The 9,513-nt window shown below is 32.7% G+C and overlaps 2 protein-coding genes and 2 long non-coding RNA genes across 13 annotated transcripts; 1 reads left to right on the top strand and 3 right to left on the bottom strand.

Moving 5' to 3' along the window:
* Positions 1-313: 313 nt before the first annotated feature.
* On the bottom strand, positions 314-2,381 carry LOC126928437 (G-patch domain and KOW motifs-containing protein-like). 10 transcript variants are annotated; one of them, XR_007716653.1, is made up of 5 exons: positions 2,165-2,381; positions 1,697-2,054; positions 1,484-1,617; positions 1,002-1,399; positions 314-894 (listed from the first exon to the last, which is right to left on the bottom strand). XR_007716653.1 is itself a non-coding variant. In XM_050744166.1 (4 exons), exons 1-3 carry the CDS (start codon positions 2,302-2,304, stop codon positions 1,522-1,524), a joined length of 594 nt encoding a protein of 197 aa, XP_050600123.1. In that variant the 5' UTR covers positions 2,305-2,381; the 3' UTR covers positions 999-1,399; positions 1,484-1,521. The 10 variants fall into 10 exon arrangements, 1 of the variants encoding a protein (XP_050600123.1); XR_007716658.1 differs by having other exon boundaries at positions 314-923; positions 1,116-1,399; XR_007716657.1 differs by having other exon boundaries at positions 314-916; positions 1,116-1,399.
* A 625-nt stretch (positions 2,382-3,006) lies between these two features.
* On the top strand, positions 3,007-3,862 carry LOC126928438 (uncharacterized). The gene is made up of 2 exons (XR_007716662.1): positions 3,007-3,428; positions 3,533-3,862. It is a non-coding gene; the product is annotated as an uncharacterized LOC126928438 (long non-coding RNA).
* Positions 3,617-6,370, bottom strand: LOC126928436 (katanin p60 ATPase-containing subunit A-like 2). Its single transcript, XM_050744163.1, has 6 exons — positions 5,940-6,370; positions 5,568-5,829; positions 5,071-5,239; positions 4,901-5,013; positions 4,502-4,704; positions 3,617-4,339 (listed from the first exon to the last, which is right to left on the bottom strand). The coding sequence occupies exons 1-6, from the start codon at positions 6,023-6,025 to the stop codon at positions 3,955-3,957; spliced, it is 1,218 nt and encodes a 405-aa protein (XP_050600120.1). The 5' UTR covers positions 6,026-6,370; the 3' UTR covers positions 3,617-3,954.
* A 2,075-nt stretch (positions 6,371-8,445) lies between these two features.
* LOC126928439 (uncharacterized) lies at positions 8,446-9,162 on the bottom strand. Its single transcript, XR_007716663.1, has 2 exons — positions 8,703-9,162; positions 8,446-8,614 (listed from the first exon to the last, which is right to left on the bottom strand). It is a non-coding gene; the product is annotated as an uncharacterized LOC126928439 (long non-coding RNA).
* Positions 9,163-9,513: the final 351 nt, after the last annotated feature.

Below are 9,513 nucleotides of genomic sequence, written 5' to 3'. Positions count from 1 at the left end.
AATGCTAAAATGTTGGAAAAGTTAAATACACTCGGTTATATATTTCCCATACTTTTTACCTATAAATACTTTATACATAGTGAATACTTACTCGACATCGTTCGCACTACTTGTTTAGCGATGTTCGTAAGTATCATAATGTTCTTTGAGGTTATGTATGTTACTACTCGATATCAACATTACGTAAACAATACGCGGGGATTTTTAATAATTATTGATAAAGTTTAGGACATTAACTTTGATGTAATTGTAAACATTATTACATATTATAATTAAATGTAATTTTCAGTTAAGGGTAAGAAAAGAAATATAATATTTTGTAAAAATACACTTTATTATAAAATCTGTATAAATAAAATTGTACAATTTATCTTGAAAGTAAAATGACCGAATACGTTCCTGGAAAATATTACTGCCTACTAAATGATCGAGATCTTGATCTTTCTCGTCTTTTGTGTTTCTTTCTGTCTGCGTAATCTCTGGGTTTCTTATCTCTAACGTTTTCTCTTTCTTTGTCTTTCTTTTTATGTTTTTTACTTGATCTTTCAGATGAACAATCGTGCTTCTTATGTTTCTTTGACTTTTTCAATCTTTTTAATTTATAAGAATCATTCCTATTAGAGTTACTTCTTTCTCTCCGTCTCTTCTTTTCAGAATCACTATCGCTGTCATCATTAGATTCGGAGCGCCTTTTTCGTCTTTCTGATTTTTTATCCCCCACTTTATCATACTTGTTCTTATTGTGCATCGTACTTCCGATTTTCTTTCTTTTATTACTACTTTTGTCACCATCTTCACCGTCTTCGGGGTCAGGGGACATTGATCTTTTTCTATCCATCTTTTGCTCGAGTCCCTTGGATTCCTTGTCCTTATATTCCTCATACTTTTTTGTATCTGAAATTAACCCCATAAAATACTGAGAGCTAAAACCTCTACATTTATCATATTTTGTATAAAAATAGAAGGGACCTTTAAAAAATTGCATGCAACAACACACTTACAGGTACTCTTGAATTAGTTTTTCTACATGTCCGATTATGTCTTTATACGTATATGTCAATTCAAATTTATTTTCTTAAAAGTCCCTTAATGAAAAACTAACACTTCATATTAACTTTGAACTTTTGAGTTCTTAGAATATTCTGATTTAGTCACTGGCTGTACCATAAATTCATTTACAGATATTATATTTCCACCAAGAGCTAGTTTTATTATGAGCCTTCCAGCATCATCATCGAATCCTTCTATTTGACTATAATTATTACTTTGTTTTCCAGCTATAATTTTCACAAGTGTTCCTTTCTCGATTTTAACTTCTTCCTCTTCTTTTTTGGAATCTGTATTTTTCTTCTGCGATGCTACTTTTGGTCGTAATTCTGGTATGACAGCTGCTACTAATCTGTAATAGTTAGAATGAACGATTGTGAAATAAAAAATGATGTTCTCTGTTTACTTTCCAATAAGTGATGTATTAAATACATACAATTAATTTAATCCAGAGTAAAATTCATACTTTTCATTTCAACCAATTCCCTTTCCTGGTTGCCATCCCATTCCCCGTAACATTGCTACACCAAAAGCATCAATAGGAATTTTTTCATAATCTTCTAACGTAGACTGAAAAATACAAAACGATATTTATAATATGCAAATGTAATACATCTGTGCATCGCACATCAATATGTTGATAACGTACCTGTTCTTTGCCTCTTAATGATTCATCTTCTACTAAAGGTAAAGTTAAATCATTTGTTTTAGTTTCATATTTATTCTTTGACTTAAGTTCCTCAATGATTTCCTTTGTCGCTTGCTCTTCTAAAGTAACAACTTTATTTTCACTATCTTCAACTGGCTCTTTCTTTATTGATATTATTGGCGATGTTTTTCCATTAGATAGCTTTGATTTTGCCTCGTTAACACTAGCGTCTCCTACCTTTTCCTTATCTGCCTTCGGAAGGAAAATGTTTACATCTATTTTATTAACAAATCTATCATGCCAGGTTTTTGAACCTAGTAATGGAATAATTAGAGGTTCATCTTTTTTTTCTTCCTCACTGAAATAAAAAAATTGTTTTCAAATATATATATTCCGCTATTGGTGATTTTTATAGGATAGGTTGAAGTTATATGTTTCTTGATTAAAAATTTTACTTTTTGAACTCACCCTATTACTTTAATACCTTTCTCATCAAGGCATTCAATGTAATCAACTTTCTTTTTTTCTTGTGGAATAGCATTTTTTAACACAGGTTTCTTAATAGATTTCGCAAAACCGAAGGAAATCTTCTTTCCTTCTTCTGCCATTTATTTGTTATTTTAACACTGACTTATAGATCAATACACATGTATATACTAGACATAAAGATTGATGTCACTTGAAAACATAGTTTCAATTTCGTTAATATGTAATGTACATACATGAATCTAATATCTTATTATACTTTATTAATCTACTCAAAATTACTTGCACATTACTAAAATTTCATTCCGACAATATATCAAGCGCCTGAATAAGTGACATTAAAGTAAACATATATCAGAGAGGAAATAACAAGAACTGACGCCTATGGTTTTCTATGTTACAGAGCTAGTGCTACACCATACGGCCAAATGCCGAAAATGGCTAGGATATCCCAGAGAGAGTAGTGCTGCACCATGCAGCCAAATGCCGAAGGTGGTTTATGCTAGTATATATCTGCCTATACGTTTCAATCAGAAAATCGATATTATGTGTTCATGTGAAAGTTTACATTTCCCTAGGAGCTGTATTTTGATAGATTTAAGCTTCTAATGAAGCATTTTAAACGTATAGAGTATACTATGAAGTAGATAGTAGTGCGGATCATTTTATATTCATAGTGGTGCTTTCATGGTTTCACATTATCATTTAGACTGATAATTTACGATTTCATCTATTCCCTTTTTTTCTCTTTTAAGCCTCCTTTTTCTATGCTTGGCCAGTTCCAGTAAATGTATTTAAAGCTATTACAGGTCATTCAGAAGTTACGTCTCATAAATTAAAATACATAGAAGAATGGCAATTACATTCTCCTTTTTATCATTTATATTCTATTATTAGAACACGTATCATTTTTCAAAATTTTCCTTGCAATCTACAATTGTTTATGTCATCTTCCTATTGGTCATCGACTTTGTCATTTGCATGTCTCATTTTCCTCGTGTTCGGCATTTCAATATCAGGGAACGAATTTGTATCTTCTACATGAAATCATCTCTTTAATTTCAGATAGACGAATATGCGGCTGCTTCTGTTCCAAATATCTCCGTTACTGTGCCTGTTGACGGAAATCGGCGCGGCTGGGATCGGTAAAGCATGGCAGATCCTGCCATACGCGACCGATTCCTGGAATCACCCATCATGGCCACGGCTCCACTCTTCCGCGTTCGAAGTTCGCAGCGTGACCGGGGTTGGTCATCTCAATCCCTTGTTTAATTGTTGATTTTTTTAAATCTTTGTTTATTAATTCCAGGTTTTTTACATATTTTTTTTTTTTACATGATTTTTTTCCAGAATAAACGCTGAATTCTGATTGTAGGGTGGATACAGGCAAAAGTACCGATACGCGACGGTACGACATAGCCATGCATTATTACATTCTTTTTTTTTTTTTTTTTTTTTAAGATTATTATTGTAACTTAAATTTAAGCCGCTGTTACGCTGTGCCTATGTACGATATTTTAATTTATGTCCTGAAAGCCTGGACGCAAAAACAGGACAGTTCGTTAGCGTAGGAGGGAACTTCTTCGTTAGACTGAACTCTGTTGATTGACTATTGAAAGCGCAAAGCGTAATAAGTTATAGTAATTCTTTTGCACGAGATTAAATAATTCAAGAGCGTTATTTTTTAGTATTGATTAGAGTTATATTTTTATATTTCTATACTTTTATATTTTTATATTTTTATATTTTTATATGATAACCATTTATATTTTTTAAAATATCTTGTCTTGGCATACATATTTTTTCCACGCTTCATATCTATCCACATTCGTAACTGTAGGTGACATTTTTTTTAACAATTTTGCTATTATTTTATAATTCTTTAATTCATATTTCAAAGTCGTAATAGATGTTTCTCTTTCTTCAAGTCTTTTCAATATTGGATTCATTTCTAGCTGCCATGCTTGCGTACAAAGCAATTTTATATCCGCACAAGAATATTTTTCAGTAGATTTTATTATGTGACTCACAATATCCATATTCTCTAATAATCGGTTGCTAAGGTATAATTTGAACATATCAAATCGAGTAACTACGTTTGGTAATGATACGTATATATTCTTTTCAAGGCGTCTGCGTAATGCTGCATCAATATCCCTAATAATATATTTACAATAAATATTATTGTTCTGTTATATTAATAATAACGAAGGAATATTCCGAACAACACAATAATTAAGATTAAGATAATGAATAATTATGATATTAAGATATTTTCTACTTAGAAAACATTGAAATAGCTATAAATGATATACATACCAAGGGCAATTAGATGCGGCCAAAAGAACTACATCAGAATTTCTGTTAATTACTAATCTATCCAATCTAAAAAGAAGTTCTGATCTGAATGTCTTTGCAGATTTAGACAATGTATACTTTACTCCTTTATTTGTTCCTATGCAGTCAATCTCGTCGATAAAAATAATTGTTGGCGAATTATTATAGGCAAGTTCAAATAAAACCTGTTCAGTTTAACAAATGTATTTATTATTTATTAAATATTATATTCAAAATTCCTTAAATTCATTGTTTCATCACGAACGTAATATCATTTCGTTTTCCAAACAACTATTCTATTTATATATGAATGACGACAAATAAAAACAAATCTTTTTAAACCTAGAATCTCTTCTTCATAGACAAAGGAAATCAACTTACACGGATATACTTCTCGGAATCACCTCTCCATTTGTCCACCAATGAGCTGGCCGTTATGTTAAAAAAGTTGCATTGGCATTCTGTTGCGACTGCCTTCGCCAACATCGTCTTCCCTATTTCATAATTGCTTGTAAACATGTATGGGAATGAAAGAAATACGAGTATCTTACCTGTACCAGGTGGTCCATATAGCAGAATACTTTTACAGGGAGCAAATGGGCCTTTAAACAAGATAGGGTATTTAAGGGGATACACAATGGCATCCTTAATGGCAGATTTACATTCCTCTAGGCCTGCAATGTTGTCCCAATATACATTAAATTTTTTCAGTATGATTTCCTGCGACAATACAAAGATGAAATGGTGCATAATCTCCGTATTAATTTCCTTGAGTGTTATGTAATTCATTATTTAAAGCTTTACTGAAATCCCTGTGTCATTGATATACAGTGGATTGTTTATCCAAGGTATTTGTTGGATATACAGTGGATATATACAACAATACATTTGTTGGATATTGATATACAGTGGATTGTTTATCCAAGGTATTTGTTGGATATACAGTGGATATATACAACAATACATTTGTTGGATATTGTTTATCCAAGGATAGGTATTTTATTTTTAAAAAGCTTTACAATACGTATATTAATTGAAAATAACTTACGGATAAAATGTCTTCAGCAATCTTCTGCAATTCTGGATTGTCTATATAAAGGTGCCGAGCACAGTTTGATATCTTTGATTGCCTGAATTGTTCCATTGAGACGTTAAATAGCTCTTGTGATGAAGATCCATAGTTTTCATTGGCAGAAATTGGTGTCACTGTTATTGCAAGATTAATATCATCCGTAGCATCACCCCTCATCTTCTGTTGTGCATTCCTCCCTTCCACAGACCCAGATACAGACTCACTTCTCGTTTGTTTGCTAACAGATTTGACACGTTTTACTACTTCTTTGAAGATTGAATGATATTGTAATAGATACGTTGAATATGTTGAGAAAGTTGAATAGTGTTAAATAATTTAAATTCTTACACTTTGTTCGCATTTGTCATTTCCCTCGTCTTTATTTCCTTTTCAGTTATTTTCTTGCACAATATAGGATATTTTTGGAATTTCATCTTGTAATAATTTTCATATTCTCTAAGAATAATTTCCAAATTGACGTTGTCGCAGACTCGATATTTCCGAGATAGACGAGCTTCCAGGATTAATACATCGCTAATGTCTGCATATCTAAAAAATATAATTTTTAATTCATTGAACAAATTTTATGCTATGAGTACACACTATACGATAATCATCAATTGGGACAACTGTTTTATTTCTATCCTTTCTATTTATCTATCTATTCTATTTCTATCCTTCTGCTTTTTAATTTCTAATTTTTAAAGTTTGAATTTAAATATATTTTCATTTATAACTAGTTTATCTACGTTATCGATTGAGTTATTCTATAACAACCGAGTTATCGATGTCGATTTTCAAATTTTGATTCCTTCCCCTCTTTCCGCACTAATTTCTATTTCGATTGGTCACCGATATTATTCGAAAAAAATTGCAACTGAGAAGATATCTAAATTGCAATGTACTCACCCATTGCGTTCCAAATAATCACATATAAGGTACAATATGTTCCGATTACGTTCCGAAGTATGACTCTCCTCCTAATGCGACATTTATTTTTTTTTTATTATTAACAATAATTATTAATAATATAAAGATTTTCATGCAATTTTCTGTTACATTGCGAGTTTAATAAATTTGTTACACATAATTTTGTTATCTACTATCTTGATACGCGCAAAGATAAATCTTAATGATATATAATACAGCGTAAATGGTTATAAATAATTAATTATTGACAATAATTATAAGAATTATCGAAAGAAAAAATCATAGATACAAAATCAAATACAAATCATAGATATAAAATCAATCAAAAAATGAACAACAATTGTGAAAAACGCAATATGGCATATCAATGACAAAACACACTCATGACTGTCATGGAAGTTCCAAAGTGCAAAATCTAGAATATTCCTTACCTCTTTAGATTGAGATATCTTATTTGTGGTACCTTGCTGCGATGATTCACCGTTCATTGTGATAGTTTTAAATGTGATAATGATATCCTTGTATTGACTATCGTTTTTCGATAGTTACGAGAATTTTCGTTTATCACTTTGAGACAATCCGTAACTTTCTTTCTCTTATAAAGTTTCCCTTCAACTCCGTTGAAAATTGAGCATCAAACAGGAGACGAACGATTTGTTCGCACACATAAGCAGGGTGCGAATATAATGATGGAACAGTCGAGTCCTGTCTACTATATAGTAAGATGGATACGACATGGAAATAGAAAGAGAAGGCTATATATAAGCATTTTCTGTCCTTGTTTAATCAGGCATGCACACTAGTGGACACTGACGGCGCTCGTTTACCGTTGTTACATATTTCCGGTACAAGTACGCGGGCTTTAGAGAAGGACGGAACGGTCTCTCTCTTTATCCCTATATCGCGTTTTTAGTTCGCTCACGCGCTCTGTACTTATATCTATTACATTTCCACCATAAGCAGCGGCCGTGCAGTGACTTACAAAAGTTTCGAACTCGCGGACGTTTAATCACGTTCCCTACTCCGAAGGGGTAAGTACAAAGTTGCTCGTCTCAGTACTCTTGTTAGAAGTTTTATCATCTTTTTCATTTCGTGGTTACAAGCTTTTCCAGGAAATTCTTATCGTTTTACAAGAGCTGTGGGACACAATGACGTCAGCTATCGATCATATACGCGAATTTGTTGTAAATTAATTAGGAGAATATCTGGAGTTCTTTATCGTTGCCAGCTGTAAAATATTGGAATTTTTCATTTATAATTCTCATATTTTCGACTCTTCCGTTGCCAAGACCACCTTGAAAGATTTTTGGTACGTTCCATCAGCCTTGTTAAAAGTGTGCCCATTGGTTAGCTATATTGATTTTAAAAATCAATACGTATATCAAGTTTATTATCTCACAGAAACAAGGAAATTCGTTTTATTAATGAATTTTCGACGTTTCTTCTCAGTTTCCTTTAGCATCGAACGAAGAACATTATATTTCGTTTAAAAAGATTGAAATTGATATTGAGATAAAATCAAAAAGTATCCGTTGTTCTCGAACATTCTAGTATTCCTTCGCCGCCCGGGAGAAAGACAGGTATGAAGAAAGAGGATATTTTTTTTATTAACTTTTTAATATTGATGTTTCGACAAATATTGATGTGTGCAGTGAGAAAATCAAGTGAAATTTTGAATAATATCGTTTTAATAATTTGTGAAACGAATTAGTTTGGTTTTTTCCATTTTTATTAGTTTCCGTCAGTGCTGATTGACGCGCCACTCCAGTTTCCATTTCCGTTTCTCGAAATTTCCCACGTCCTTAGTCTTTGGGACTCTTTGCCCAGGTAACCGCATTGCTTCTGGGTACGTCTCACCGTTCGGGTCTCTCGAGCTTTCGGTGTCAGTTGTTACCGTTGAAGGAAGAGAAGCTGGTGACGGATATTATCGAATAAATCGTTTATTCTGGAAAAGTTCGAGTAAGTTCGTTCTGTTTGAATAAATCAAGACATAGATCAATTTTTATCGTATCATCGTGATTCGCCATGTCGTACGTTTGGTTTCGGGATACCATATGTTTTTAATTTTTTACTTTTAATTTGACATTTTACGCCTATAATCGTGACAGGAAGATACTTTCAATGAATTATAAATATTTTAAATTATAAATTATAAATATTTGTTATAAATTACAATCATACTACGGGGAAAAGTGAAACATATGTTTTCTTGTGGAACATGTGATAGTAAATTATTCGAAGCATAATAATGCTTAATTAAACATCTATACGGTAACATTTACGGACGAATATTGGGGTAATATTATCGCGTCGCTTTAATCTGGCATTTAATGCTTTGATTGCGGTCTTTGAAATGGCATCACAGATGCTGGTATAATATCACACGAAAAAGGAAGGACCAGTGGTTAATGTTGCAAGTGCACCAGTGCGTTGCAGCCATCGGGGGTGGCTTTGACGCCGGTGCCGAGGAGAGGCGCAGAACGTGTTCGATCGACCCGCGAACGCAGCCCGTGCTCATACTGTGACAGAGTTCGTTTCAGTTAGTCTCAGTCGCTGTTTGCCCGTCGACAGCGTATAGTCGCGCCGGCCAACGATTATTTTTTCTTTTTTTGTTTCTCGATAATTCTCTCGCAACACTCGTTCTATATGTACATAAACCATCAGTTTATCGCGTGATCATTGTTCCCGCTTCCCCTACCTTGTCACGTTCTTCAAAGAAGATTTCCCTTCAGTTTTTTGTTGTTTGGGGAAAATTCATCGCTCGGACACATGGATTTATCGACACGACGGTTTATCGAGGCATCAGCGTGATGTACTTTTCAAGTTTCATATTTTCTCTATGATACTTTCTAAGGAGAATTTAGAATTCGGAAGATATCAATTTCCAGGAAATATAGGTCTTTATGAGACCATCGATAGGTTTGAATTTAATTAACTCTCTTATAATTGGTATTTCAATTTTTTAATTCCTTAAATTCAGCTTTCTTTATGC

The sequence above is a fragment of the Bombus affinis genome, unplaced genomic scaffold (genome assembly GCF_024516045.1).
Source record: "Bombus affinis isolate iyBomAffi1 unplaced genomic scaffold, iyBomAffi1.2 ctg00000954.1, whole genome shotgun sequence".
Classification (NCBI taxonomy): domain Eukaryota; kingdom Metazoa; phylum Arthropoda; class Insecta; order Hymenoptera; family Apidae; genus Bombus; species Bombus affinis.
The sequence above is the reverse complement of the archived record's forward strand: the minus strand, read 5'-3'. Positions and strand labels throughout refer to the sequence as shown.

Excerpts from the sequence above, each read along its gene's own strand:
- LOC126928437 (XM_050744166.1), bottom strand. The coding sequence starts at position 2,304 with ATGGCAGAAGAAGGAAAGAAGATTTCCTTCGGTTTTGCGAAATCTATT. Across the intron at positions 2,055-2,164 it reads AAAGGTATTAAAGTAATAGG|TGAGGAAGAAAAAAAAGATG; the intron begins GTGAGTTCAAAA and ends TTTTTATTTCAG. Across the intron at positions 1,618-1,696 it reads CATTAAGAGGCAAAGAACAG|TCTACGTTAGAAGATTATGA; the intron begins GTACGTTATCAA and ends TGTATTTTTCAG.
- LOC126928436 (XM_050744163.1), bottom strand. The coding sequence starts at position 6,025 with ATGAAATTCCAAAAATATCCTATATTGTGCAAGAAAATAACTGAAAAG. Across the intron at positions 5,830-5,939 it reads ATGACAAATGCGAACAAAGT|CAAACAAACGAGAAGTGAGT; the intron begins GTAAGAATTTAA and ends CAAATCTGTTAG. Across the intron at positions 4,340-4,501 it reads GCCGCATCTAATTGCCCTTG|GGATATTGATGCAGCATTAC; the intron begins GTATGTATATCA and ends ATATATTATTAG.